The sequence below is a fragment of the Panthera tigris genome, chromosome C1 (assembly GCF_018350195.1).
Source record: "Panthera tigris isolate Pti1 chromosome C1, P.tigris_Pti1_mat1.1, whole genome shotgun sequence".
NCBI classification, from domain to species: domain Eukaryota; kingdom Metazoa; phylum Chordata; class Mammalia; order Carnivora; family Felidae; genus Panthera; species Panthera tigris.
The window spans coordinates 104,811,324-104,839,062 of NC_056667.1; the positions used below are offsets into that span (position 1 = coordinate 104,811,324).

Consider the following 27,739-nt stretch of genomic DNA (forward strand, 5'->3'; position numbering starts at 1 on the left):
TCAAAGATTATTCTATTGTTTTAATAACACGGACAATCAGAAAATTGGTGGCAAAGGGTCAGTTTGGTGAAGAGGAGAATTCGAGAAAGGAAGACTAAGAGCTGTTTTTGCCATGTATAATTTAAGACGTCAACCAGATGCTCCATGTAATGTATGGAAAGATGCTATACTTAGCCTGAGTAGAGAGGGGAAGTTCAAATGCCACAAATATAGGTCACACTGACACATATACATTTCTCTGTCAAATAAGTAATCTCGGAAAACTCGCCTTCCTTCGATTCTTGTGGCCATTTCGGAGCTTCTGAACTACGTTTCCCAGCACGCCCTGCGCCACGCCCCACTTCGCCCCTCCGGGAAGGGGTCCCGTGAGTCTCTGGGCGCAGAGCTCCGCCTCCGCCGCTGGGGGCGGGGCGACGTCGGACTCCAGGAGTGTCGGATTACGCACTTCCTCCGGGGTTGGGACCGAATCGCTGTGTGGCGGGTTCGAGTCCCGCCTCCTGACTTTCGCCCCAAGCCCCTGAGTCCGAGACGGGGAGCATTCGCCTGGTAACGTCTCCACGGCCAGGGGCGGTGGCACACCTTGGGACTTCGCCATGGAGGACTACCTGCAGGGTTGTCGAGCCGCTCTGCAGGTAACGGATCCCGGTCTGTGACTGTAAGGAATGGAGTATGAGGTCCAGGAAGAACGAAGATGTGGGATCTGGGGACCCCCGAGGGTGTGTGGGGAAGGAACACAGAATTGTGGGGAGGGGGCTTGGGATCAGATCAGCCTTGGGGCCGGAGGAGTGAGGAACGAGAACCTAGCTCGGGGGAATGCTGCTCAGTCTCCCCGTTTTTGGTTCCTGCCTTTGGGGTTTCCCCAAGAGCTGGGAGGAGGAATCGTGGGTCTGGGAACTGCATCTGAGCCTCTGCTCGCTGTCGCCTGGGTCAGCTCCGTCAAAAGGTGAAGGACTGTGGTGCCGCCAGTCGTGCCCCGCGGGGTGTATTTATCCCTTTCTCCCCGCCCCTCGTTCAGTTCTCCGCTCTCAGGGCCTCCCTGGCCCATTGGCCTCCCTGTGAGACCCGGGGGTAGGAGGGAACCAGTGTCCACAGCCTTATTGCCTCAGAAGGGCTGTTTTTGTCTGGCGGGCTGAACTCATTCTAGATTTGAGGTGGTCATGGTGTTTTACTTTAAATCTGGTTTTAAGCTAAACATGCTCAGTACTGCAGGCGTATCAGTTGTTGACCCAAACTTGCATTCCTTTGCCTTCAGTTTTCTTCTTTGGCCTTAACCCACATGTAAATTACGTAAGAATCCCTCGCCAGGAAGGGATAAGCCCAAAGTGTGTTTGGAATCAAAACTATAAGCTTGATTCCTGAATGCTTTGTGGCTTATTTACGGTGCCCTGAGCTGGTTGGAATCTCCCAGCCATGCTGACTGGTCATGCACATTAGGCTGCTACTCCCAGTTAGCAGCACAAAGCTGACCAGACAGAGGTTGGAAGAGGTCCCTTGGCCCCTGCTACCTCAAGTGACACTGCCCCTGTGGAGACCTAGACAGATGGTTGACTATGCTTTCCTTTTGAAGTATCTTTATTTTGAAGTATCTTTAAACTCTGCAGATTCCCTTGGGCGATAGATTCTAGTCTTTAACAAATCCTTAAAGTCACCTCTTTCCTTTTGCAGATTCGGCTTCTGACATAAATGAATGTCCTCACCTGAAGTATAGGTGACAAAGGACAATTTTAATACCAATTGCACCAAATTTTTCCTTGTGAAATACAAACTTTGGGAAAGTTGACCTAATGCGTAGGGCAGTTTGGAACCAATTCGTTAGGTTACATCTGATTTGCACCATAGGGAGCTCATTGGAGGACTAATGTAGAATCTTTGTGGCACTGTTCCAAGTGCTATGCAGTTGGAACTCCGCACCCCCCCTCCCCGCTGCAGAACCCAAATGACAGGTCTCCTTTCTACCACTTGGTAAAGAGCCCTTAGATCTGAAACCTCACCAAATAGCCTTTCATTGCATGCATCTATCCTAAGTCGTCTTCACTCCAGAGTCCCCCCAGGTTAACAGTATATCTCCTACAGCAGTATGAAGCTGAAAAATACTGGATTTTTCCAGTATTGCTGGTATCCTGAGTTTTCTCTGCCTGCATTCATGCCCCAAGAAGCAAGATCTAGATCTTTATTTTTCCAAACTTGTGAACTTGTGAAGGTGAAGTTGTATCTTAGAGTTCTTATTATCACACAGCCTAGCCAGGGCTGGAAGAAATGAGAAAATCAGACTCTAGGAATCTTAGTGGAGGAACTGGTGACAGGACATACAGGTGGTTGCCAACAATGTAGATTGCTTTTAATTTATAGGGTGCCAGGCTGGCTTAGTCAGTAGAGCATGTGACTCCTGATCTCAGGATCATGAGTTCAAGCCCCATGTTGGGCATAGCACTTACTTTAAAAAAGTAAAAATAAATACTAGAGGGGTATTTCGGTGGCTCAGTCGGTTAAGCGTCCAGTTCTTGATTTCAGCTCAGGTCATGATTTCACAGTTGGTGAGATCAAGCCCTGCATCAGGCTCCACGTGGTCAGCAGCGCCTGCTTGGGAATGTCTCTCTCCCTCTTTCTCTGCTCTTCCCCTGCTAGTGCTCTCTCGCTCTCAAAATAAATAAACTTATAATAAATAAATACTAGATTGTTTTTAATTATAGAAGTAGTAAATGTACACTGTGAAAAGATTTAAATACAAAAAAGATACGAAATGAAAAAGATCGTTTATCTTCTCCCCATCTAATTCCCCAGAAGCTGCACCATGATTTCTTGTGTAAAGAGATACATGATTTAGACAGACTCTATTACATTTGAGTGTTTCTGTTAAGCTTTGGTATAACTTTTAGGGAAATGTGAATGCTTGACTTTTACATAGGATAGAGACAGCGTATAACCGGCCAATTCCCCTATTGATTTATTTTTGTTATTTGATACCAGAGAAATTTTTTTAATGTATATTTTATTTGAGAGAGAGAGAGAGAGAGAGAGAGAGAGAGAGAATGCGTACTCCAGCAGGGGAGGAGGCCAAAGGAAAGAGAAAAAGAGACAATCTCAAGCAGGTTCCACACTCAGCATGGAGCCTGATGTGGGGCTGGATCCCATGACCCTGGGATCACGACCTGAGTAGAAATTAAGAGTCGGCACTGAGGGGCACTCAGCCAACTGAGCCACCCAAGCACCCCTGATAACCAGAGAAATTTTCTACAGCCTCTGCCACAACGATAGTAAGATGTTCCATTTTATTTATTTATTTTTAGTGTTTATTTATTTTTGAGAGTGACGGAGACAGAGAGATAGCATGAGTGGGGGAGGGGCGGAGAGAGGAGACACAGAATCCGAAGCAGGCTCCAGGCTCTGAGCTGTCAGCACAGAGCCCAATGTGGGATCATGACCTGAGCCGAAGTCAGACACTTAACTGACTGAGCCATCCAGGTGCCCCTAGGATGTTCCATTTTAAAAGAAATCCTGTTTAAATATCGTATTCATGGTGACTCATCTTTCACGTCTAGTGGATAAAAACCTTTGCGTCAGGGCAGGGCTGCGTTCAAGTGTAGGTATCCATCCAGCTGCCTTCGGATAATGTGTGTTGTCTGCCCTCCTGTATGCATAGGGCAGGAATCAGGAGTGGCCAGCTGTCCTTCTGACAGCACAGTCCTTTCCTCAATATCTGTACCATTCTCTGTGCTGGGAGGGCTTCTCTATCCCTGGCTCTTTTTTTCCTTCCCTCATTAACTATTTTGTAGACTAGGCGTCAGACCATATTCAGCTTCAGAAGGGAAGTGATTGACTTTGCCAGCCCTAGAGCCTGTCCTTTCTCCCCACATGAGGCCACAAAGAACATCAGGATACAGTCATTGTCACTACCAGCTTTGGGTGTTTTTGTTTGCTTGTTTAAGAAAGAAAAGTTTATATTTACTTGGGGCGCTCAGATTTCATTTCTTCCACTGGCAGCTCAGGTTTCCTCCTGCTCTAAGTATAGCTATATCTGCCCTGAACTCTTCCTCTGATGGTCAGAAAACCAAAGCAGTTTGGCTTTGCTTTCAACTGGTGGGGGATGGGGGGGGGGAGGTGGAGGGTTAAGAGATACACACGTTCCTCCTAGATGAAGAGAAGGATGCCTTATAAGTTGGGCAGCCCAGGACAGTTTAGTTTATTCAGATACAACCATTTATTGCACCCTTTTTTATTCTCACAAGTGTCCCCATTTGAATAACAGAATGTATGGTCACTAAGTCATAAACTATGTTAAAAATTAAGATACATGCCCACGAAAAGAGGGCGAGCTCCTTAGGGTAGAAGCTCCATATGAGGGCTGCAGGTGCTGGAAGCTGGAGGTCTATCGGAAGAGTATTGCTCTGGCCTGGGTGGCCAGGGGAGGCATCCCAGAGACAGGGCCTTCAGGTGGCATGAAGAGGCAGGGACCGGTAGGGAAAGGAGAAGATGGAAGGCAGCTACAGAGCAGACACTTATGGGCTATCTGATTTAATCCTCGTCACAACTGCATGAAATCAGTTACACGATTATCATTTTTAAATGAGGCTTGGAAAGGCCCAAGTCCCATAACAGGTAAGAAGCAAAGCTGGGAGGAGTGCCTGGGTAGCTCAGTCGGTTTCCGACTTAGGCTCAGGTCGTCATCTCGCAGTTTGTGAGTTCAAGCCCTGAGTCAGGCTCTATGCTGACAGCTCGGAGCCTGGAGCCTGCTTCGGATTCTGTCTCTGTCTCTCTGCCCCTCCCCTGTTCATGCTCTGTCTCTCAATAATAGATAAATGTTAAAAGAAAAAATTAAGAAGCAGAGCTGGGATTCAACCCTAATCTGTGACCTCTTCACATGATAGTTCTGCCGCTTAAAGGGCAGAGCTGGGAATATACACAGCATGTATTGTGGGTGGTGAGTAGACCGGACAGGCTGGGATGATGGTGGACTGTGACAGGAGAGGGGAATGCCACCATAGCCTCTGCTCAGGCCTGCTTCAAGATAGGCTGACAGCCCAGAGGACTCCTTTGATATTCATTCCTTTTGGTTGCCATCTGGGCTTGAACAAGCACAAGGGGCTAGTTATTCCCCTTCCTGTGGATATCCTCTCAGAGTCACAGAGTTGTATGTGGCGCCTACTTCCTGCTCTCCTGCTTAGCCCCCCTCCATGCTGGGGATCTGACCCATCCTCATTCAGCTGGAGCAGCACTAGTGTGAGTGAGTTTTGGAAAGTTTCTCAGAGGGCCCAGCACGAGGGGGGTCCCACTTGCTCTGCCTTTTCTCTGTTACCTTATTTCTCTAGAGTCCAGGCCATATGGCCACTCGTGTTTACACAGTTCCCTTTCCAGTGAACACAGTGTCCCCCCTTGCTGCTTCAGTGAGCAAGCTATCTCCACAGTCACTTACCTCAAGTGCTGTGTTGTCACTCTGGTCTGCAGCCATCTGGGCAGTTCTCGGTATCTGGGAAACAGGGGGACTTTCTCCGGTATCCAAAGGAGAAATTGCAAGTTAGAGGAGTTAATATAGGACTGAATTCTCCCCTTATGTAGGAAAAGAGTTTAATATTGAAAAGAATCTCCCCTCCCTTGTGTCGTTCAGTGTGAGTGGGTCTGGCCTGCCACCCTCTTGAGGTAGGCTTAGAGAAATGGGTGCAGGGGAGAACCTAAGGGCGGACTTTCTCCGCAGGTCCTTTGTGCGAAACCTCTGCCTTTTGTACTTCTCTGAGGGTGGGAGTAGGAGATGTGGGGGGTGGGGGGATAGTTTAAAATAAAAAAACTTGTGGGGGGGGGCGCCTGGGTGGCTCCATCAGTTAAGCATCCAACTCTTGATTTTAGTTCAGGTCATGATCTCACAGTTCATGAGTTTGAGCCCTATGTTGGGCTCTGCACTGACAGTGTGGAGTCTGCTTGGGATTCTCTCTCTCTCTCTCTCTCTCTCTCTCTCTCTCTCTCTCTCTGCCCCTCTCCTGCTTGTGCTATCTCTCAAAATAAGTAAATAAACTTAAAAAACACAAACAAAAAAACCTGAGGCACCTGGCTGGCTCAGTTGGAAAATCATCTGACTCTTGATCTTGGGGTTGATCTTGATCCCATGTTGGGTGTAGAAATCATTTAAATAAATAAAACTTAAGGAGAAAAAAAACCTGTTTAGTTACTGGATAGGGCAATTTATGCCACCAAAAGTCCTCTAAAATTGTACCTTTCTAGCTGTAGCTTTCTGGGGGAGGGAGGGTAACAGCCAAACAGGCAAGATGATTCTAGGTTCCCCCAGATTCCCTTTCTTCCTATAGTTATATTACTTGATAACTATTGCTTGCTATGTTTTGCTCCTCTGAACCCCATTCCTACTTTTCTAAACTCTTGGCATCTAGTAAATCTTCCCTGATTGAAGAAGTCAGAGTGTTTGGATTTTTACCTGAAAACCTAGCAGTTTTCAACTGGGAGTGATTTTGGGCTCCCGGGGAATATTTGGCACATCTGGAGACATTTTTGATTCTCATGACTGGGTGTGCTACTGGCATCTTGTGGGTACAGTCTGGGGTTGCTGCCAAACTTCTCCCACACAGGACAGCCCCTACAACAAAGAACGATCCAGGCCAAAATGCCACTGGTGCTGAAATTAGGAAACTCTGCTGTAACTGGTAGGTCTCATTTTGTTCTTATCTCTTCCTCTCTCAGAAGCACGCTGAGGTGTAAGTTCCAAAGTAAATTTGTAAGAGAGAATTCTTGTGCCCTAAACTGAGCCATGGACATAATTCTTAAAGTACCTACCTCTTCAGGTTGTTATTTAAGACTCTGATAGCTAGGGAGACACAAGGGAACAAGGTTAATACTAACAGCAGATATCCCTCCCTCCTCAGTTCTTATCAGCAGCTGGACTTTTCAAAGCTTTAAAAATAAAAGTTCCAGGGCACCTGGCTGTCTCAGTCGGTAGAACGTGCAACTCCTGATCTCAGGCTCATGAGTTCGAGCCTCACATTGGGTATAGAGATTACTTTAAAAATAATAATGATAGTAATAAAGGGCTGGGGGCATTTTCATGGATTGGGTAACTGGATCATGGACTAGATTTTATTTTACCTTTATTTTCAAAAGCTCTTCGCCTCTTATGATTTAGAAGTGTATGGATATTTTTCCCTATTTGAAAACAGCAGGGTCGGGGGAGGAAACTGGGGTTGATGCAGCCTGACTATCACCTATCCCAACTGTTCTACCTTTGATTTCTCGAGTGCCCAAAGAGGCGTAAGACGTTAGAGAATTATTTACTGCTGTTCTTTAAGTTAACAATCAAGGAGGAGCACCTGGGTGGCTTAGTCAGTTGGGTGTCCGACTTCGGCTCAGGTCATGATCTCACAGCCCGTGAGTTTGAGTCCCGCGTCGGGCTCTGTGCTGATAGCTCAGAGCCTGGAGCCTGCTTTGGATTCTGTGTCTCCCTCTCTCTCTGCCCCTAACCCACTCGCATTCTGTCTCTCTCAAAAATAAATAAATATTTTTTTAAAAAATTTAAAAAAAAAACAATCAAGGAGACAGCGTAGTAGAAGAAAGGGCACTTTTCTACCTCCTGGTTGGATGTGGAATGCTTAAACTTAGCAACACACAGGTGGCCTGTCTGCTAATATCTTCATCCATGAAATGAGGACTGTCATAAGATTGGCTGACCCACCTCCTCTGTGAAGATCAGTGAGAGGGTGTGTGGGAAGCCCTGCTCAGGTGTAGGGGCAGTGGAAACGGACAAAGGTATGTCTGCTAGCATCCCATTCTCCTTCCTCAACAGGAGTCCCGGCCACTACATGTTGTGCTGGGAAATGAAGCCTGTGACTTGGACTCCATGGTGTCAGCTCTTGCCCTGGCTTTTTACCTGGCAAAGGTGAGTACTTAGCAACAGAGTCCTTGAGAATGAAAAGATCTGGATCCAAGACCCAGCTCTGCCACTTTACACCAGTTACCCCTGGGTCAGTGAAATCCCTTAACCTTACTGAGTCTCAGGTCACAATCTCTAAAATCTGAAATGATGCTATTTTGCAGTGCCCCTGGGAGGATCAAATGAGTAGATGTATGTTGAATAATTTGTAAGTCATAAGGCAAATTCAAGCTGTTTATTATTTGAGTTCTTCTGGGTACCAGTGATCTCATGCCCAGGTCAGCTCTTAAGGATTAATAATCCCTTCTCCGCAGCATCTAGAACCAGGTCTTTTCCATGAGTTGTCTTCTTGACCTTCATGTATACTAAGAAGGAGAGAGGGCAAGAGTTGTCCTTTTGTTTTTATCAACTGGGTAGTTGTGGCTTTGAGAAAGGCAATTACTTCCCCAAGATCATATCTCCTCTGGTTCCAATAATCTTGTTACTTTTCCTGTCTATGCCAAAACATTGCCATATGTTCTTTTCACTTTCCTTATCCAGACAACAGAGACTGAGGAAGTCTTTGTGCCAGTTTTAAATATAAAACGTTCTGAGCTACCTCTACGAGGTGACAACGTCTTCTTCCTTCAGAAGAGTCACATTCCAGAGTCCCTCTTGATTTTCCGGGATGAAATTGACCTCCATGCCTTGCACCAGGCTGGCCAACTCACCCTTATCCTTGTTGATCATCATGTCTTACCCAAGTAAGTGGAAGGAAGTTAAGCCAATATTTAACATGTGCCATGTTGAGCTCTGATGAGTAAGAAATAAAGAGAGGAAGAATTTCTGCTCTTGGGGATCTCACGGGCTAATTGCAATTGCTGGGTTATATAAGATATAGAAAATCAAAAGAAAATATTGTTAGTTCTCCAGTTACGCAAGTAACAAAAAGAAATAGAAACACAGAGAAGTCAAACTAAAGGATAACTCAGAAATAATTTAAATCTGCCTTTAGTACCATTATTTTGTGGCAGATTCACTGTAACAGAAGCCTTTGAATAATGGTTGCAACTGTTTTTGGTTTTTTTTTTTAATATTTTTTGAGATGAAAGCATGTGTACAGATTTGGGGGAGGGGCAGAGAGAGGGAGAGAGATGGGGACAGAGGATCTGAAGTGGGCTCTGCTCTGACTCGGACTCAGCAACTGTGAGATCATGACCTGAGCCAAAGTCCGATGCCTAATTGACTGAGCCACCCAGGCGCCCCAGTTGCAGGTCTTTTTAATTTTAATCTTTAAATATATTTTTATTTTCTTTTAAGTTTATGTATTTATTTTTAAGAGAGGGAAAGCATGTGTGCGTGGGGTTGGGAGTAGGGAAGGGACACAGAGAGAGAGAGAGAATCACAATCCACATTGTCAGCACAGAGCCTGATGGTGGGGCCTGATCCCACAAACCATGAGATCATGTCCTGAGCTGAGATTGAGTCAGATGCTTATTGACTGAGCCACCCAGGTGCCCCAACTCTTTTTAATTAAAAAAAAAAATTTTTTTTTATTTTTTTAATGTTTATTTTTAAAAGAGAGAGAGAGAGACTGAATGCAAGCAGGGGAGGGGCAGAGAGAGAGGTAGACACAGAATCTGAAGCAGGCTCCAGGCTCTAAGCTGTCAGCACAGAGCCCAACACAGGGCTCGAACTCACAAACTGTGAGATCGTGACCTGAGCTGAAGTTGGACACTTAACCGACTGAGCCACCCAGGGGTCCCTTTTCTTAATTTTTAAAAAGCAAAATTATTTTGGGGGGGGGCGCTTATGTGGCTCAGTCAGTTAAGCATCTGACTCTTGGTTTTCAGCTTAGGTCATCTCACAGTTTGTGATTTCAAGCCCCGTATCAGGCTTTGTGCCAAGCAGCTTGGAGCCTGCTTGGGATTCTCTCTCTCCCTCTCTCTCTCTCAAAATAAATAAAAAAAAAAAAAAAAAAAAAAAACCCAAAAAAACAAAATTCCTCCACTTACGCTGTTTCTCTCTCTCTCAAAAATAAATAAACGTTAAAAAAAAAAAAAGTGGGGGGGTTGCCTGGGTGGCTCAGTCAGTTAAGCGTCTGACTTTGGCTCAGGTCATGATCTCGTAGTTCATGAGTTCAATCCCCACGTCAGGTTCTATGCTAACAGCTAAGAGCCTGGAGCCTGCTTCGGATCCTGTGTCTCCCTCACTCTCTGCCCCTCCTCCACTTACGCTGTTTCTCTCTCTCTCCAAAATAAATAAACATAAAAAATTTTTTTTAAAAAAAGCAAAATTATTTCCTACAAAAGAAAATATCTCAGTGTCATTGTGACGGGTGTTAGCGGTGTGTGGTAACTGACCCTCGAGAGGACAAATAGGTGTGTAGAGGATAGAGTAGTGAAATATACTGGAGGGGAACAGAGGATACGAGGGAAAGTTTCCTAAGAGAGTTGACCCTTGATCTCACTCTTGAGTGTTTGCTCTTGGAATGGGGAGGTGAGGTAGTTAGGAAGAGCATCCAGGCAGAGAGAGGAATTAATATAAGCAAAGGCAGGCAGGCATGAAATAGCATGGTAGATTGGGAGAAATGGAATTTGTTTTGCATGGCTGGAGCATAAAATGTGACCCAGAAGTAGGACATAGGAAGAGGTGAGACTAGGGAGGTGGGTGGGGCCAGATTTTGGACACCCTTTAGGCCCTGCCAAGGAGATTAGACTTGATGTTAGGATAGCGGGGAGCTATTGTGAATTATATTTTATCCAGATCCTGACAGAATCAAATTTGCATTTTTCAGATGATCACTCAGCAGCTTTGTGGAGGATAGCTTAGGAGGGCCTGAGACGGGAAGTGGGTGTTTGGTTGGGAAATTGTTGGAACGATCTAGGTGAGAGATATTGAGGGCTTAGAATAAGGCGATAGCAGAGGGTTGGAAAGGAGGAGATGGATAAGGATTGAGGTAGAGTCCATAGGATCTGGTGAACTGTGTGCCATTTGGGTATTAAGCAGATTGAGTGACAGGAGAGACTGAAATACTGGGTGCCAAGCGTGTCAGTCGGAAAGGCAGCTCCTAAGGAGATCAAATACGTGGATGAGATACTTGTTGCTGATATTTCACCAAGTTCACTTACATACTATTTTTTCCCGTTTATATACTATTTAAAGATGACTTCGGTTCTCACATGAAAGAAAAGAATTGAGAGCAGTGAGGCCGAGGTGGAAGTGACCAAAGTTCTTAAGTGTTTGCCTAAGATGTGCATTTTCCTTCATGGGTGAGGTGGAGCTTTGGTTAGAAGCAGCTGGAGTCCCCCCACCTATCTTTCTTTCTCTTTTCCCCACACCCACTTTCCCACACAGAAGTGACTCGGCCCTAGAGGAGACAGTTGCAGAGGTGCTAGACCATCGACCCATCGAGCAGAGACACTGCCCTCCCTGCCACATTTCAGTTGAGCTGGTGGGATCCTGCGCTACCCTGGTGACCGAGAGAATCCTGCAGGGGGCACCAGAGATCCTGGACAGGCAAACTGCAGCCCTTCTGCACGGTGAGGGTGGCTTTCGGGTTAGTTCCTCCGTGTCCACCCCAGAGGAGAGTGGAAACGTCTAGCCTCTTCTAGCTTAATCATACCCTTTCAAAGCTATCCAGCTCGTATCAAAGGCTGGGTTCTTTCAGGGTGCAATCAGGCATGAAAAGGCTGTGGTGAAAGCAGAAAGGAAGACAGACCTAGAAGCTGCCTGTTGGTGGCTATGTGACCTTGAGCAAAGATTTCTTAACCTTTCTTGTTCTCATTTTCTCCATTTGTAAAAAATAAAAAAGAGAGAGAGAGATTGAACTAGACTATCTCTCCAACTTCTAGGTTTTTTTAATGGAATTTGGCTACAGAAGGGAGATCGTGTCTCTCTGACTCGGTCTCAAGATCTCTGAGGGTTGAGCTGCTCAGGCACCCATTCTGCCTGCCCACATTTTAGTTTGGATTTGGGTGGTCTTACTCAGCACATAGTCCCAGTTCCTCATTTCGTTTCCAGTGTGTTTGCCGCACGCTCTTCCCTGTATTATGTCCATCTGGTTGGAGGGTTGTGTGTATTCTAGTGGTTGTGAATGGAAGGCCATGGGATTTGAGTCCTGCCTCCTGCCTCCACAGGAACAATCATCCTGGACTGTGTCAACATGGACCTGAAAGTTGGAAAGGCAACCCCAAAGGACAGCAGATATGTGGAGAAGCTGGAGGCCCTCTTCCCAGATCTGCCCGAGAGAAATGACATCTTTGATTCTCTACAAAAGGCAAAGTTTGATGTATCAGGTGTGAAACAGTAAACTGACTTCTCTCCCTCCCACATGAGAAAACAGATGGACAAGCCTTGTTCACAGTATTTTTGAACACCATTGAAACAGTTTTCAGAGCATGTATAATGCTTTAATCAGAGAGAACCGAGGTAGTGAGTCTGATCATGAGCTAATCAATTGATTTACTATCCTGGCTAATGGGTAGGAGAAGGAGGAATATATTAAGAGTGTCAGAGGTTTCTGGGCTAATCGGAAAATATAAATATATGAGTAAAATCTGCTGAGGGAATGCTAAATTATCTGAGTGAGATCTAGATAATTGTTTAGGGAAGCAGAAGAAACATTTAGGGTAAATATACAAAGGACAAAGGAAGAGAACAAAAATACTTCCATAATTTGTTACCCAGATACTACCTATTGACCTTAAAAAAAAAGTACCACATGTACTTACAGAAGGTTAAAACAACACAGAAAGGGGTAAAAGAATCTGTTTATAATCATATAATAATTAGTTATCTCCCCTATTCATTGGCCCAAGGAGAGGCTGTGTTTGTTCTCACCTTTGACCCATCTTGGTGTCCTCACCTTCCTGGGCTGGGGACCCTGGGCTCTCTTGTTTGACCCCTGGTCTCACATTCACTGTCTAGGACTGACCACTGAGCAAATGCTGAGAAAGGACCAGAAGACCATTTGCAGACAAGGCATTAAGGTGGCCATTAGTGCAATATATATGGATTTGGAGGTAAGAGCAAGGCGTGGGTGGGGAGAGAAAATCTTCAGTTATATATGTAACCTTGCCCCTCATTGCTGGCTCATCTCCAAAATAAGTCTTGTACCCATGTACCTTTCCCTTTCAGCAGACAGGTCTGCTGTCACTCCCACAGTCCGTGACCTCTCACTGCACTACCACAATAGCCTGCATACCGGTTTCCCTGCCTCTGCTCTTGCACCCCTACAAACCATTCTCCCCATAGCAGCCAGAGTCATGTCTTTATAAGGTGTAATTCTGAAAAAACAAAACAAAACAGATGTAATTCTGATCACATCAGCTCCCTTCCTTTGCTGCCTTTCCATTGCGCTCCTGATAGAATCTAAAGGCCCCGGGGGCACCTGGCTGTCTAAGTCAGAGGAGCGTGCAACTCCTGATCTCAGGGTCGTGGGTTCGAGCCCCACGTTGAGTGTAGAGATTACTTAAATAAAACTTAAAAAAAAAAGAAAAAAAGAATATAACAGCCCTACTGTGGTTTACAGGACCCTCCTTGATCTGGCCCTGTCTCTCTCTCTCTCTCTCTCTCTCTCTCTGACCTCATCTCCTTCCAGCCCCACTCCTGTGCTTACAGTGCTATAGCCACACTCATTTTCTTTCTGTTCATGGGATCCATTAAGCTCATTCCCACCTCAGGGCCTTTGCACTGGCTTTTCCCTCTGCGGAGCTGGCTCTTCCTTATCACTCAGGTCTTAGTTCAGATGTCTCCTCTTATAAGAGGTTTTTCTTGACCACTGTGACTAACATAATATCCTTCGTGCTCAAAAATCTCTAAAATATTTTAAATTTTGTTTTATCCTTAGCAGTTAATGGACTGAAGTGATCAATTTCATGGTTTCCTTGTTTATTGTCTACATTCCTCTGCCAGTTTATCAGCTCCACCAGGGCTGGAGCCCTGTTTCTTCTGTTTCTTCTGTATCGGCACCTTTGACAGTACCTGGCGCATAGCCGGTGCTCAGTAAATTTTGTTGAATGGGTGAATGAGTGTAACTTTGATAACGGTATTTTACTACCTGGTTCCATATCATATTCATTTTAAATCATTTGGCAACTGGATCTGAACACATCCTGTCATAGTCTGTACAGCTTTCTATAAATACTGTGTAAAACTACTGAATAATTTTAATAAAACAAAATGGCCTGGTCTCTTCCCTTGCTACCTAGTTTGGGAAACAAACATAAGAGTAGAAAAGGCTTGCCAAATAGCATAAATTGACACAGTGAGAAATTGACACGTGAAATATGCCAAGGACAGAGAAAAGCCCTGATCTGGATCGGCTGGTAGTAGTATTCAGTAGAGGAAATACCACATGAGACTTTGGAGAAGAGTAGAGATTGGCAAAGAATGAAGAGCCAATGATACACTTGTCCCATGTGTGTTACCGCTGTGTCCCATTGTTCTATTAGAATGAAAATACCCATGAGGCGAAGACCTTGCTTAAAAAATGGCAAGAGCAGGAGAGCGTTGTACGTGCCAGGCATGTTACATACGCGATCATGTTTTAATTCTTAAAATAGGCACATGGTAAATGTTTTATCCTCAAACTTAAGTCCAGGGAGGTTGATACAACTCCTTGATGGTACAGCTAATAGTTACCTATCAGAGCTGATCTTCAAACCAGTTCTGTCTGAACGCAAAACCTATATTTTCCCCATACTACATACTGCTTCCTGGCACACAGAGAACACAGAGTAAATATTGGATACCTTTTTTCCAGAGAACAAGACCCAGGTTAACATGGAAAGATACCCTTTGTGAACACGTTTTGTTACTGGTGACAAGGAGAGTCCAGCGGTAGCCCTTTTCATTGCCCCATTTCTTCTTTTTCAGGCCTTCCTGCAGAGGTCTGGCCTCATTGCAGACCTCCATGCTTTCTGCCAGGCGCACAACTGTGATGTCCTGGTCGCCATGACTATCTTTTTCAACACTCACAATGAACCAGTGCGGCAGCTGGCTATTTTCTGTCCCCATGCAGCGCTCCGAATGATGGTGAGTCTCTGTCTCTTCTCCAGCCTGAGGTCCCTACAGAGCTCTGCTTGTGAGCACTGCCCAGTGCTGTAAAGACCTCTGCTTGGTTTTTGTGTTTACACAGAAGTCCTTTGACCTCTTTCCAGAATCCTCCCTCCCTGCCCTTCCCCATTCTCTCTATATGTGAATAGCCTTAGTCATACTGTTAAGATTCAAAGGGAATTAGAGACACAGTTCCCACTTAGAAGGACTTTGAAATCAGATTAAAAGAAAGTGTTATAAATCTGGAGTTAAAATTCGATTCTTAGCCTAATCTTTAATCTTCACCCCAGAAAATCAGTTCCTTCCTTTTTACCCATGGCCTTGAAAATGGGAAACTCAAGAGAAGACTTTTCTACTACTTAACCGTGCAGCGATGAATGACAGTGTCTAATGCTAATTCTGTAGAAAAGGGATTGAAGCACAGGTGTTCCTTCCTGATCTGTTTGGCCACCTTTCCCACTTCTTCCCCTTTCTTTTCCTCTGTTGGTTACTGGGCAATTAGCCCAGGGAAGAAGAATTTAAAAGTGGACGCGAGGGGAACCTGGGTGGCTCAGTTGGTTGGGCGTCCGACTTCAGCTCAGGTCATGATCTCACGGTCCGTGAGTTCAAGCCCCACATGAAGCTCCGTGCTGACGGCTCAGAGGCTGGAGCCTGCTTCAGATTCTGTGTCTCCTCCTCTCTCTGCCCCTGCCCTGCTCATGCTCTGTCTCTGTCTCTCTCTGTCTCAAAAATAACATTTAAAAATTAAAAAAAAAAAAAATGCATGTGAGGCAGTCCAGGGACTTTGGGGTTTATTGGGCTACATGAAGGCTGCTAAAGACTGATCTGCATACAGCCTGATAATCTTTTGCATCCATGGAAGGTATGTCACCCTTTCTTCTCTTCCACAAAGCAAATGTGATTTCATTTAGTGGAAGGTAGTTTGGCACTGTGGAAAGAACTAGTTTTTGTGTTTTGTTTTTTTTTAACATTTTATTTTTTGAGAGAATATGAGCAGGGGAGGGGCAGAGAGAGAGGGAAACACAGAATCCAAAGCAGACTCAACTGACTGAGCCACCCAGGTACCCCAGAACTACAGTTTTAAAAGGCAGATGGACACGTTTTCTGTCCCAGATTTGCCACTTACCTGCTCTCTGAGCTCAGGCAAGTCAGTTGACTTCTGAATCTGTACGTGGCATAGTATTACCCACTGATTAGCCTGATGTGCTCATTAAACCTAATATCGTACGTAAAGTACATTGCTGGGCACAGAGTAAGCACTGAATAAATGGTGGCTCTCACTAATCGTGTCCAGAAGGAAAGGGTGCTTTGGCCATGGGAAGTGTCTCTCCCACCTTCCTAAGTGTCCCCACCTTCCCCCCACCAAACCCTTGCAAAGTTCTGCAGATAACAGAGGATTCCCCCACTGTCCAGGCTGCCTCTGCACTGGGAAATGGGAAAGAGGTTTCACAGCATGTCCTGCCATCTCATCTCTTCCTCCTCTGTTGGAAACGATAGAAGAGAGTAGTTTAGAATACTGGTTTTGGTGGCAGACCTGGCTTCAAGTGTCAGTTTTGCTTCATTCAAACTATGACCTTAGGCAAGTTACTTCATCTAAGCCTCTGTTTCCCTACCTGTGAATGAAGGTAATACTAATCCAAATTTTAGAGGGTAGTTGTGACGATTAAATGAGGTAATATTTGGAAGTGGTCAGGCTCAGCACCACGCCTGACGTACCTCCCACCCCCACTTTGATCTGTTCATTCTTTCTGCCTCTGTCTTGCCCCTGACCTCAGTCTACATGTGTGTCCCATTCTAGCTAAGGATAGAGTTCAAGTTTTTGAGCACAGATATACACTTGGAAACAACACTAGGTCAGGGGGTCCTGTGTTCTGGTTCAGACTCCCATCATCTACGTGCTTTTGCTCAAGATGCTTAATCTCTCCAGGCTTGGGTTTACAAAAATTAAATATATGATCTCAATTGGGGCGCCTGGGTTGCTCAGTCAGTTGAGCATCCTACTTCAGCTCACGTCCTGATCTCGCAGTTCATGGGTTCGAGCTCCGTGTCTGGCTCTGGGCTGATGGCTCAGAGCCTGGAGCCTGCTTCGGATTCTGTCTCCCTCTCTCTCTGCTCCTCCCCCACTCACATTCTGTCTTTCTCTCTCTCTCTCTCTCTCTCTCTCTCTCTCTCTCTCTCTGTCTTAAAAATAAACATCAAATGTTTCTTCTGTTTCTAAATACTATATGTATTCACAGTAATACTGAACTCTGTCTGATTTAATCAAAAGTGTTTCTCCTTCTATAAGGGAAGCCTCTAACTTAAGAGACCCCAGCTGTTTGCTTCACCACCTCATGTACCATCTCCCCATCTTGTCTCTTCTTTAGATCTGTGGAGTTCTGGAATGCTCCCACTCTCCGTCCCTGAAGCTGACCCCTGCCCCAAGCACCCACCCTAACCTCCAGGCCTATCTTCAGGGCAACACCCAGGTATCTCGGAAGAAACTTCTGCCTCTGCTCCAGGAGGCCCTGTCAGCATATTCTGACTCTGTGAAGATCCCGTCAGGGCAGCCCGAGACCGAGGGTGTGTGCAGGGAGCAGGCGGACAAGGACTTGGACAGGGCGGGGAGCTCCCTGGTTCCTGGACTGAGTCAAGATGAGGAGGAGCCTCCACTGCCCCCCACGCCCATGAACAGCCTGGTGGACGAATGCCCCCTGGATCAGGGGCTGCCAAAACTCTCAGCTGAGGCCATCTTCGAGAAGTGCAGTCAGATCTCACTGTCACAGTCGACTGCTGCCTCACTGTCTCAGAAGTGACTGCTGGGGGCGGTCGAGGTAGGGAGGGTGGTTGCTCGAACCACCTCAGTTGCACGTGTTGAGATGTGTCGGCAGTTCTGACTTCGGTGCTCTGGGGTCTGGTGTACTGTTTTCGTGAACCTGGGAGGAGAAAGAAGTGAAAGAAAACAGTTGCTTGAGGGATGGCTTTTGGCCTTTTCTCCAGATCTCTACCCATTAGACAGATTATATTATTTAATTTAATTCTCCAAATCTGCACTGACTCTCCTCTGTTTCGTTGGCCAGGGGCACAAGGTAGTACCTGCATAGCTGCGGCAGAGCGGCACAGGAAAGCATACCCCAGCAGTGCCCTCAGTAAGGCTCTTCAACAGAACCGGTATCTCTCATGAAACCAAGCAATCATTGTCTCCTTGTATTCATTTATTCTCTTATTCATTCAGGTATTTATTGGTTACCTCCTTTAAGCTAGATAGAAGAGAGAGTGTGCTTTGGAAACTTCTCTTGCTGTTTTCAGCCTTTAGCAGAATACGGCCCCATGATTCCTCTTTCTGCCCCCAGTTAAGTGGTGGTGTCCAAGGCCGAGGTGGCCACAGTTGTATTCTGAGCTCATTCTGACTCTTTTAGGATTGTTGGGAGGCAGTTGGGAGGCCATTATCTTCTGTCCTGGTCAGCTGGCCTGGCTCTCAGTTTCTGGGATACCCCAGAGCCACAGGGACCCTGAAAAGACCCAGAAGACCCCTGGTTCTTGAGAGTTCAGGAGACACCCAGGAAGGCCTTAAGACCACATAGGCACTCTTCCCAAAAGACAGCAAAAGTGCAGTGAGAGCCCCGGCTCTATGCCCTGCTTTGGTGGCCCCAAATTCCTTGTCCATCTTGTTCTCTTCTTGTTCATATCGAAGGGAACATGGAGTTCTAATACCGACTGCCGTGAACTATGTCTCTCTTGGCAAGACCCTTCATTTCTCTAGGTCTCATTTTCCCCATCTGTAAGACCAAGGGTCTGGACTAGATGTTCTCTGGTATTCTGGGATCTGCCTCTTTTGCCATCTCTCCCCTGCTTCTGTGTGTGTGTGTGTGTGTGTGTGTGTGTGTGTGTGTGTGTGTATTTTATTTCTGTTTTCCCTGGGAAAGCTCAGGGTGGGTGAATTGTATTTATATGTGATTGTACCAAGGGACTCAGCCTCATGTAGCATGTACAGGGGTGTGATTCATACCGTAGTGACCCACAGAGCGCTCCCCCACTGACTCATTCTGCATGTGTAGAGTCTCCCTTTGGCCTTCAGACCAACCTGCTCCCCTTTTTCCTACCCCACGGCCCTATTCCATGTAAGTTGCCAGTGGTTCCACCGAACAGTGGGATGTGTGACAGTTTTGGCATGACGTCTTCAGTAAGAGGGGGATGATGTGACTTCGCTTTAGGGGATGATGTCTGTAGCCATTGGAAGGTAAAAATAGTTGTGTGATTTCTGAACCAAAGGAATTTATGTTTTATAACTCGGGTACCTTATTTTGCATTTTGTTAAAGTATTAAATACGTTTTTTTTTCCTGTTTGGGGTCTCATTGTCTCTTTTTATAACTGTAATCAGGCCCTTCCCTCTGATAATGGTTTCAGTCTCCTCAAGACGCATCTCCCTTCTTCCTGCTCTACGGGACGGCTCCCTTCATTAACTCTTTTTGGGAATGAGGAGTGACAGCCTTCTATCTCTCCTCATCCTCAGCCTTTCATTTGTTTCTTCTTCTAGAGCCCAGAATGCTCCTAAAGATGGCTTTCCCAATCTTGCTTATGCTCAAAAAGTGGGGCCAAGGTAGTCTCAAAACCAAAATATTTTTTTACCACTGTCTTTTGCTTTTTGTTTTTGTTTTTGATTTTTTTGTTTAAAGAGCAGCCTCCAGGTGGCTCGGTCGCTTAAGGTCCAGCTCTTGATTCGGCTCAGGTCATGATCTCATGGTTTGTGAGACTGAGCCCCATGTCGGGCTCTGCACTCACTCTGCAAGAGCCTGCTTGGGCTTCTCTCTCTCCCTCTCTCTCTCTGCCCCTCCCCTGCTTGCTCTCTGTCTCTCTCAAAATAAATAAATAAGTTAAAAAAAAAAAAAAGAGTAGCTTCCAGAAGATCGTGAGGAATCTGGAAGGGAAAACAAATTGCCTTCCTCGACTCCCCTGAGACTAGCCATTTTAGAAAATGTTCTCTCCTCCAAAGCCCGCCCCCACATAGGCAGGGTTTTTCTCTTGGGCAAACCTGTTCCTTGGGAAGGGAAAGGGAGGTGGCAAAACCTGTTTGAAGGCGAGGTTGCCTTCCTTGGAGGCAGGAGCATCTAGCAGTGAGACAGAGGCCACGAAAGTTCTGGGGAGCCAGGACAACCCACTCTCAAGACAGCTGCAAGCATTTAAGGGAGACAGACCAACGTGGCAAGATGGGGACCACACAAGAGGTGGGAGAAAAGACGTTAGACCTTGGGTAAGTAAGATCTGGCCCACTGGATTGGAAACGAGCAATGAATAGTTGTGAGCTCTGACCAGGGCAAATCTTGGCTTCCTGGAAGAGACCCGACTGCAAGAAAAGGAATTTGCAGAGGAGTAGGGTGGCTTCAGGTAGGAAATGGGGAACTGGGGGTTCAGGATAATCCCCTATTGTGTTGTATCTGATAAAACTGCCTGTTGGGGCACCTGGGTGGCTCACTCAGTTAAATGCCTGACTCTTGGTTTCGGCTCAGGTCATGATCTCATGGTTCGTGGGTTCAAGCCCCACATCTGGCTCCGTGCTGATGGTGTGGACCTGCTTGGGATTCTTTCTCTGTCCCTCTCCTGCTCTCTCTCAAAATAAGCTTAAAAGAGAAAGAAAGAAAGAAAGAAAGAAAGAAAGAAAGAAAGAAAGAAAGAAAGAAAGAAAAAGAAAGAAAAAGAAAGAGAAAGAAAGGAAGGAAGGAAGGAAGGAAGGAAGGAAGGAAGGAAGGAAGGAAGGAAGGAAGAAAGAAAGAAAGAAAGAAAGAAAAGCCTGCCTGTTGTGTTTTCTAATACCCACTCCCCAGAATGGCCCTCAGGAAAGCTGACCCAGAAAGAAGCTGAGGTCCAGGTACTCCTTCCCAGCAAATCTTCCTCCTTACCTTCTTCCCCCACCCCTCCACCTCTGCCATGCTTTGCCCTGACCACTCCCCAGCATCAGGCCTGACGAGGTGCAATCATCCCCATCCCTGCCTGGTGACAGCTGGGCGGGTCTGTCAAGTTCCACCCAATAGTATGTAACAAGGAATATCTCTACCACTCTCGTGTAGGTAGAGCAAGGCCACAGAGTTAAATACGATTATACGATTAGCTTTACATTCCACCCTCCCTGGGCTCTGAAAACCCCACCGTAGGGGTGATCTGTTTCCAGGAAGGGGTGGAAGTAGTAGAAGTATCCAGAAGACAAGAGATCTGAGGGTTTTCTTAAGGCCTGCTCTCTGCTCTGTACCTTAATTACTGTTCATTCCAGTGTCTCCTACCTACGATCCAGTTCCCTGAAGACACTGCCGAGTATGTCTCACGATCACCTCTTCTCCCCTGGGACTCTTAGGGCCGGGGAGAATGCTGAAGCAGGGCCAGCAGCACCCCTGAGACTCGGGGAGCTGGAGCTGAAGGAGGAGTGGCAGGATGAGGGATTCCCCAGGTGAGGACTTTGAGGGATGTTCCTTAGGACTTGAAGGAAGGAGCGGGGGAGGGAGGCAGAGGTGAGAAAATCGTGGCAGGGCAAGAGGACTGATAAACTGAGACCTGGCTCGATGCGGTTACCCTCATTTCTGCTCCCCCTTGGAATCATTCCCCTCTAGACTTCTTCCTGAAGAAGTTGACCGTTCTGAAGATCCTGAGGATCCCAAGAGAGACTCACAGGCAGGTTGGTAAATTAGAACATAGGTCTTGGGGCCCCTGGGTGGCTCAGTCGGTTGAGTGTCCAACTTTGGCTCAGGTCATGATCTCACGGCTCATGAGTTCAGGCCCCGTGTCGAGATCTGTGCTGACAGCTGGGAGCCTAGAGCCTGCTTCGGATTCTGTGTCTTCCTCTCTGCCCCTCCTCCACTCACGCTCTTTCTCTCTCAAAAATAAACAAACATTAAAAAAAAAAAAAAAAAGTAGGCCTCAAGTTCTTGATTCTAGCCCAGTCTGCTGCCCTCATCCCATCACAGTTCCACTTCTCTTTTCCCCAATGTCCCATGTTAGTTCTTCTTTAGAATTTACCCCATCTCACTACTTCTATATGCAGGAATTCCACCTCTTCTTGCCAACACACACATACTTTTCAATTCTTTTCTCCTTTCTCCCAACCCCAGGTACACCCAGCACTTTAGCCCTATGTAGCCCACGCCCCATGCGTAAGCGTCTCTCTGCCCCAGAGTTGCAGCTGAATCTGACTAAGGAGACCGGAGGCCGTGGAGCTTCTCCCACTCATTCCGAACCTTCCTCTCCTGATGGCAGTTCTGACCTGGAGGTAGATGAACTGGAGACACCTTCAGACTCGGAGCAGCTGGACAGTGGACATGAATTTGAATGGGAAGGTGGGAAAGAAACCTGAGGCTGGAGCTGGTAGGAGTAGAAGCTAGAGTTAAAGCAGCTCAGGATGGATTTAATCGGACTAAAGTTAGAAGCAATAATGTGGGGACCAAGTAGTAAGGTCAGCAAAATTACTTTCCTCAGAACAGAAAGCTAGAGCCTATAGATCCCATGCGAGAGTCATCAGTAGAGGAGTGGGGAGGGTCCTTTGTTTATTAAGGAAAATTTTATCCGGTGAGTGTTACATGCTATTACTGAGCAAGAACCGAGTTATAAAGATGAATAAGATAGTCCTATCCTCAGGGAATTCTCTGTTTAATAGGAAATTAAAATATACATATTTTATGCAAATAAATATAGTTAAGGATTATGGTCTACATATGTATAGGGTATGGTCAGCAGGGATGAGAACAAGGTCAATTCTGCCTGAGAAGCATTAGGAAAGACTTCACAGAGGAGGTGATTCTGAGCTGGCCTTTATCAGGTAGCTGGGGAGGCATTCTAGGTGGAAGAAACAAGTTGGGTAAGAACGTGGCATGTTGGAGAATTCAAAGTATTAAGCATGACTATTTTGATATTAAGGAAAACTTTGTTTCTTCTCTACTCACAACACTTCCGATGCCAGATGTGTGGGTTTTCCCCACCCCAACCAATTCTCCACTTCTCCAGACATCAAAAGGGTGTCTTACAGTTCAGCCATGCTGCTTGACTGGAGTCAGCACAGACCCCACAGGTTAAGGGCTCCCCTACAGGATTGCCCTGGACTTCAGACGCCAATCACATGTCCAAATTGTCACCTGAGCTTCTGAATCAGGGTGCTATGTTAAGTTGGCAAGAGTCAAATCATGGAGGTCCTTGCTACCATACTGTGGAGTTTAGATTTTATCCTGTAGGCAATGAGAAGGCACTGAATGGTTTTAATCAAGGGAGTAACATGATCAGATTTGACGGCTCTAAAGAGGTTGGAAACAACCTAAAGGTCCATCAGTCGAGTATTAAATCTAATACGGTGTGTCCATGCAATGGAATACTAAATACTAGGCAACAATTTCTTAAGATGAAGCGGCTGTTTCCATTGCTATGGAAGAATCATGCAGAATTGCTGGATATGGTATATTGCCATTTGAATAAGAAAGGTAGGGTAGAAAACAAAGCTTGCTGTAGCAAGGGGGTAGAAGGTGGAATGAAGTAAACAAACTAGAGGCAAGGAGACCAGTTAAGAGGTTAGCACTAAAGCCAGGTGAGTAATGCTAAGAACCTGAATCAGGACAGCAATAGTGGAAAGAATAATAAGAGAATACAATGGAGATAGATGGAAGAAGATATGGGGTCCAGCTGGCTTGAGCACTGACAGAGAAGAAAATCTTGGATGTCATCAGTTTTCTCTCTCAGGCAGCTAGATGGATGGAGTCATCAAGAAAAGAAATATGGCCGGGGCACCTGGGTGGCTCCGTTGATTGAGTGTCTGACTTTGGCTCAGGTCATGATCTTGCAGTTCATGAGTTCGAGCCCCACATCAGCTTCACTGCTGTCAGCCTGTCAAAGCAGAGCCCACTTCAGATCATCTGTCCCTCTTTCTCTACCCATTCCCTACTTGTGCTCTCCCAAAAATAAGAAAAAAAAAAAAAAAGGAAATATGGGAGAGAGGAGGAAGAGAATGAGTCTGACTTACAGCTGGGTCTGGTGACTTGAAGATGACACAAACTAGAGATGTCCACTCTAAGCGTTTAGGGACATGGGTCTGGAGTTAGGAGAGACGTGTGGCTTAGAGAGGCAAATTTGGAATCATCACCTTACTGGTGGTGATTGAAGACATGGGAAGAGATGAGCTCACCCAAGGAAAAGCATGGAAAGAAGAATCCGGAAAAAAACTAATACTGGCAAGGGCCATGGACCTACCATAGTGCAGGGTTACCTCAAGGCCAGTGTCTAGTGAAAAAGTGAGGATCATGAGTCACAGGAAAGAGAAACCAGCAAGCGGTTGTATTGATTGGACAAACTAGGGCTGGAGTCCTGGAAAACACTGAGGAATGAGATGTTGGAGTAATCAACTCTAAGAACCTGGGGAAGTTACAAGACACTGAAGGTATGTACCGTGCCTTATGGACCCTTCCCCATCCCTCTCTTTTAGATGAGCTGCCCCGTGCAGAGGGTCTGGGGGCCAGTGAAGCAGCAGAAAGGCTGGGCCGGGGTTGTGTGTGGGATGTAGCTGGAGAAGATGGTCGTCACTGGAGAGTGTTCCGAACAGGACAGCGGGAACAGCGAGTGGACATGACAGTCATTGAGCCCTATAAGAAAGTCCTCTCTCATGGAGGTAATGACTACCATAAGTGGAGGGGTAAGAACTGTGACTTACTGAATAAAAGGCTTGAGTTGGAAACTCAGTTACGGGGTACAAAATCCTTCCTGTAACTTCCAGAGACCCTCAGAGTCCTTCAACCTAAACAGATGTACTGTCAATGTGTAGCTGTTGACTGAATAAATGGTCCCTTTGTCCTCTCCAGGTTACCATGGTGATGGCCTCAATGCTGTCATTGTCTTTGCCTCCTGTTACCTACCCAGTAGCAGCATCCCCAACTATACCTATGTCATGGAGCACTTGTTCAGGTGAGTCCAACGCCCTGAAGGGCCCCAGGGTGGATGTTGGGAAGGAAAAGCAACAACAAGAACGCCCTGTGATCAGCAGCTGACTGGAGAGTCTACAGTCATGTCCCCCCCACACCCCACATCCTGAAGCACGTCCCTTCCTTGACAGTTGTGTGCCCCCCAGGTATATGGTGGGAACTCTGGAGCTGCTGGTAGCTGAAAATTACCTGCTTGTCCACTTGAGCGGAGGCACGACTAGAGCCCAGGTCCCACCTCTGGGCTGGATACGCCAGTGTTACCATGCTCTGGACCAGCGGTGAGCCACAGGGCGGGGGGGCTGCCACTCTCTCTGTGCCTTCTCTTTCCCTCTTTCCATTCTTTCTTCTTCCACGTAGCCCCTTCCTCTTCACCTTGTCCCTCTACACCCCTTTCCAGGCCTCTCCTGTCTTCCATCCTCTCTCGGAGTCAGGGAAATCTAGTTGCAGATCTTGCCTTTCCCATTTACCTGCTGTATGACTTTGGGCAAGTCACTTAGCCTCCCTGGGACTCCATTTCCTTCTCTGCAGAACAGCAACAAGAATACCTTCGCCATCGCACACGTGTGAAAATCAAATAAATCAGCGTGGCATGTTGCCTGGCACGCAGAAGGTGCTCCCTTTGGTCACCATCTCACCATTTATTTCACTTCCCAGGAGCCACTGTCTCTGCCTCTCTTCTCTGCCTGCTTCCCTGACCCGTAAGGCTTTGTTCCATGCGATGTTCCCTTTTCCTCCTTTCTTTCCCCCATCTTCCCTTTGCTCACTTTTCTCTTTCTTTTTGTTTCTCCCCCCGCCCCCCCCCCCCACTGGTCTTCCTCCACCTGGAGTTCTGTCAGTTGTCCTCGTCACAAGGGGAGGGGACAGGGGAGTCACCAAGGACTTAGGCAAGGGTAGGGCACAGGAGGGAGGTGGGGCAGAGGAGGCCAGGCTGAGGAGTTCTGGCAAGAGATTCCTAAAACCAAGGAGCCTTGGGGCACCTGCGTGGCTCAGTTGGTTAAGCTCTGGCCTTGGGCTCAGGTCATGATCTCACAGTTCACAAGTTCAAGCCCCGCATCGGGCTCTGTGCTGACAGCTCAGAGCCTGGAGCCTGCTTCGGATTCTGCTGTGTCTCCCTCTGTCTCTGTCCCTCCTCCTGCTTGCACTCTGTCTCTCTCTCTCTCAAAAATAAATAAACATTTAAAAAAAAGATTTAAAAAGAAATAAAACTGAGGAGCTTTGCAGGGCTAAACATGATGGGTGGGGCTCAGACTGTGGCCGAGGAGCAGGGACTAGCCCCAACTGCCAGAGAAATCTAGAAACTGCAGAAGTCAAAGCACGGAAGATAGCTCCACCTGATTTTCTGGAATGAAGGTGGGAGAACAGAACAATCTCCTATTCTGCAGCCTCCGGAAAAACCTGCATGGCCTGGTCGTTGTCCACACCACATGGTATGTGAAGGCATTCTTGGCACTGCTGCGACCCTTCATCAGGTACAAGCTTTGGGGACCAGGACCCGCTCCCATTTTCAAAATCAAGATTAAGAAGATCTTGCCCCACCCTGGCTCCTTCTAGCCTTAACCATGCTATACTTGTCATATGTCCCTTTGTAAGCCTCTCCAGGAGCCCTGTTCCCAGTACAACACACACTTGGCTTATCCTCTCTTTTCAGTTCCAAGTTCACACGAAAGATCCGTTTTCTGAACAGCCTGCGAGAGCTGGCCCAACTCATCTCCTTGGATCAGGTTCACATCCCTGAAGCTGTCAGACAGTGAGTTCCGAGCTTAAGGATAAAAGTTGGGGGTGGGACATATAAAGCCAATTCCCGTTTTCTTAATGCCTTGGGAGAGATGCAGGGGAACTAAATAAAAAACGATACATATAAGTGCTGAGGCATCCAAGAATAAAGGAATATTCACAGCACCGAATTTAGAGGAGACTGAGATCACCCCTAGAGGTCAAGAAGGGATATGTTGGCAGTGCAAAGGAGAAAACATGTGTTGGGGGGAGGTCCTAGGGGACCTCCAGCTTGACCAGCACCGGATCTTCTCCTTCAATTCTTTGGCTTCTCTCCCCAAACCAGTAGGTAAAATCCAGGTCTTGATCCTGTACCACCTTTTTGTTTTTTTCTCTCTCCTAGGCTGGACAGGGATCTCCATGGCTCAGGAGGCACCTAGTATAAGACAGGACTCAAGGACCTTAGAACCAAGCAAAGATACTGATCTGCCTATGCCCTAACCCTGAAATATCTGGGCTGCTTCCTAAACCACCTCATCTTCAACCCTAATGCCACTGGACCTTCACATATCATTGGGATGTCATTCCTCTCATAACCCTGCCTTCAAAGTTCTGAGGTCCGGAACCTGATCTGCCGGGGGGTGGGGGTTCGGGGGGTGGGAAGGAGGCGACACATCATTTCAGCAGTAGGGGTGCATGTAGGGGTGTCTTGTATGGGAAACGGCAAGGCTGTGGGTTTTAGTCCTGCTTGAGCTGCAGAACCCTGGGCAAATAACTGCATCTCACTGAGTGTCCTTTTCCTCCCCCTTCAAATGGGAGCCCCTGGTCGCCTGTGAAGCTCGGGGTGGGTGGGGCATAACTGACCGCGGCAAGCCCCCCACCCCCACCCCGTCTGTTGGGGGACCAGGAGTCAGCTCCCTACGTATTGAAGAACGCTGTTTCCTTCTTCGTCACGTCTGCTGCCTGTGAGCCTGGGAAGGAGCGCTTTCAAAGCTTGTAGTTTCGTCCTGTCTCGTAAACTCAGATCCGTAGCGGTTAATAAACTGCGATGCACGATGTAAGCTCGGCTCGGAGGAAGTGCACTGCCTGACCAGGCCCTTACGTCACAATTGCGTCTGTTGGTTCCGCAGGAGTTCTGGCTGCGGGAGTTCCTGGGATTTTAGCTCAGCCCCTCGGGCTGCGCCGAGAGCGCCTGGGGGAGGG

At 46.8% G+C, this 27,739-nt stretch overlaps 2 protein-coding genes and 1 long non-coding RNA gene across 6 annotated transcripts; 2 read left to right on the forward strand and 1 right to left on the reverse strand.

Annotated features, from left to right (window-relative positions):
• Window positions 1-314: 314 nt before the first annotated feature.
• PRUNE1 (prune exopolyphosphatase 1) lies at window positions 315-19,227 on the forward strand. Of its 3 annotated transcripts, XM_042994056.1 has the most exons (9): window positions 322-632; window positions 6,570-6,644; window positions 7,778-7,870; window positions 8,405-8,607; window positions 11,201-11,385; window positions 11,983-12,141; window positions 12,773-12,867; window positions 14,723-14,881; window positions 17,269-19,227. In XM_042994056.1, the coding sequence occupies exons 3-9, from the start codon at window positions 7,832-7,834 to the stop codon at window positions 17,695-17,697; spliced, it is 1,269 nt and encodes a 422-aa protein (XP_042849990.1). In that variant the 5' UTR covers window positions 322-632; window positions 6,570-6,644; window positions 7,778-7,831; the 3' UTR covers window positions 17,698-19,227. The 3 variants fall into 3 exon arrangements, with proteins under 3 accessions (XP_007088155.1, XP_042849990.1, XP_015395683.1); XM_007088093.3 differs by lacking the exon at window positions 6,570-6,644 and having other exon boundaries at window positions 315-632; XM_015540197.2 differs by lacking the exons at window positions 322-632; window positions 6,570-6,644; window positions 7,778-7,870; window positions 11,201-11,385; window positions 11,983-12,141 and having other exon boundaries at window positions 8,532-8,607.
• LOC122240856 lies at window positions 15,683-27,658 on the reverse strand. Its single transcript, XR_006220582.1, has 3 exons — window positions 27,459-27,658; window positions 17,341-17,817; window positions 15,683-16,383 (listed from the first exon to the last, which is right to left on the reverse strand). It is a non-coding gene; the product is annotated as an uncharacterized LOC122240856 (long non-coding RNA).
• On the forward strand, window positions 19,807-27,597 carry BNIPL (BCL2 interacting protein like). 2 transcript variants are annotated; one of them, XM_007088092.3, is made up of 10 exons: window positions 19,807-20,133; window positions 21,229-21,321; window positions 21,482-21,546; window positions 21,980-22,204; window positions 24,331-24,513; window positions 24,704-24,806; window positions 24,970-25,101; window positions 26,206-26,292; window positions 26,472-26,570; window positions 26,940-27,597. In XM_007088092.3, the coding sequence occupies exons 1-10, from the start codon at window positions 20,090-20,092 to the stop codon at window positions 26,974-26,976; spliced, it is 1,068 nt and encodes a 355-aa protein (XP_007088154.3). In that variant the 5' UTR covers window positions 19,807-20,089; the 3' UTR covers window positions 26,977-27,597. The 2 variants fall into 2 exon arrangements, with proteins under 2 accessions (XP_007088154.3, XP_042849991.1); XM_042994057.1 differs by lacking the exon at window positions 21,229-21,321 and having other exon boundaries at window positions 19,809-20,133.
• Window positions 27,659-27,739: the final 81 nt, after the last annotated feature.

What these genes read in the sequence shown, in the direction of transcription:
- PRUNE1 (XM_007088093.3), top strand. Translation starts at nt 594, where the DNA reads ATGGAGGACTACCTGCAGGGTTGTCGAGCCGCTCTGCAG. An exon ending in GTTGTCGAGCCGCTCTGCAG is followed by an intron (nt 633 to 7,777) that starts GTAACGGATCCC and finishes CTTCCTCAACAG; the next exon opens with GAGTCCCGGCCACTACATGT. An exon ending in GATCATCATGTCTTACCCAA is followed by an intron (nt 8,608 to 11,200) that starts GTAAGTGGAAGG and finishes TTTCCCACACAG; the next exon opens with AAGTGACTCGGCCCTAGAGG.
- BNIPL (XM_007088092.3), top strand. Translation starts at nt 20,090, where the DNA reads ATGGGGACCACACAAGAGGTGGGAGAAAAGACGTTAGACCTTGG. An exon ending in GTCATGGAGCACTTGTTCAG is followed by an intron (nt 24,807 to 24,969) that starts GTGAGTCCAACG and finishes TGTGCCCCCCAG; the next exon opens with GTATATGGTGGGAACTCTGG. An exon ending in CTGCTGCGACCCTTCATCAG is followed by an intron (nt 26,293 to 26,471) that starts GTACAAGCTTTG and finishes CTCTCTTTTCAG; the next exon opens with TTCCAAGTTCACACGAAAGA.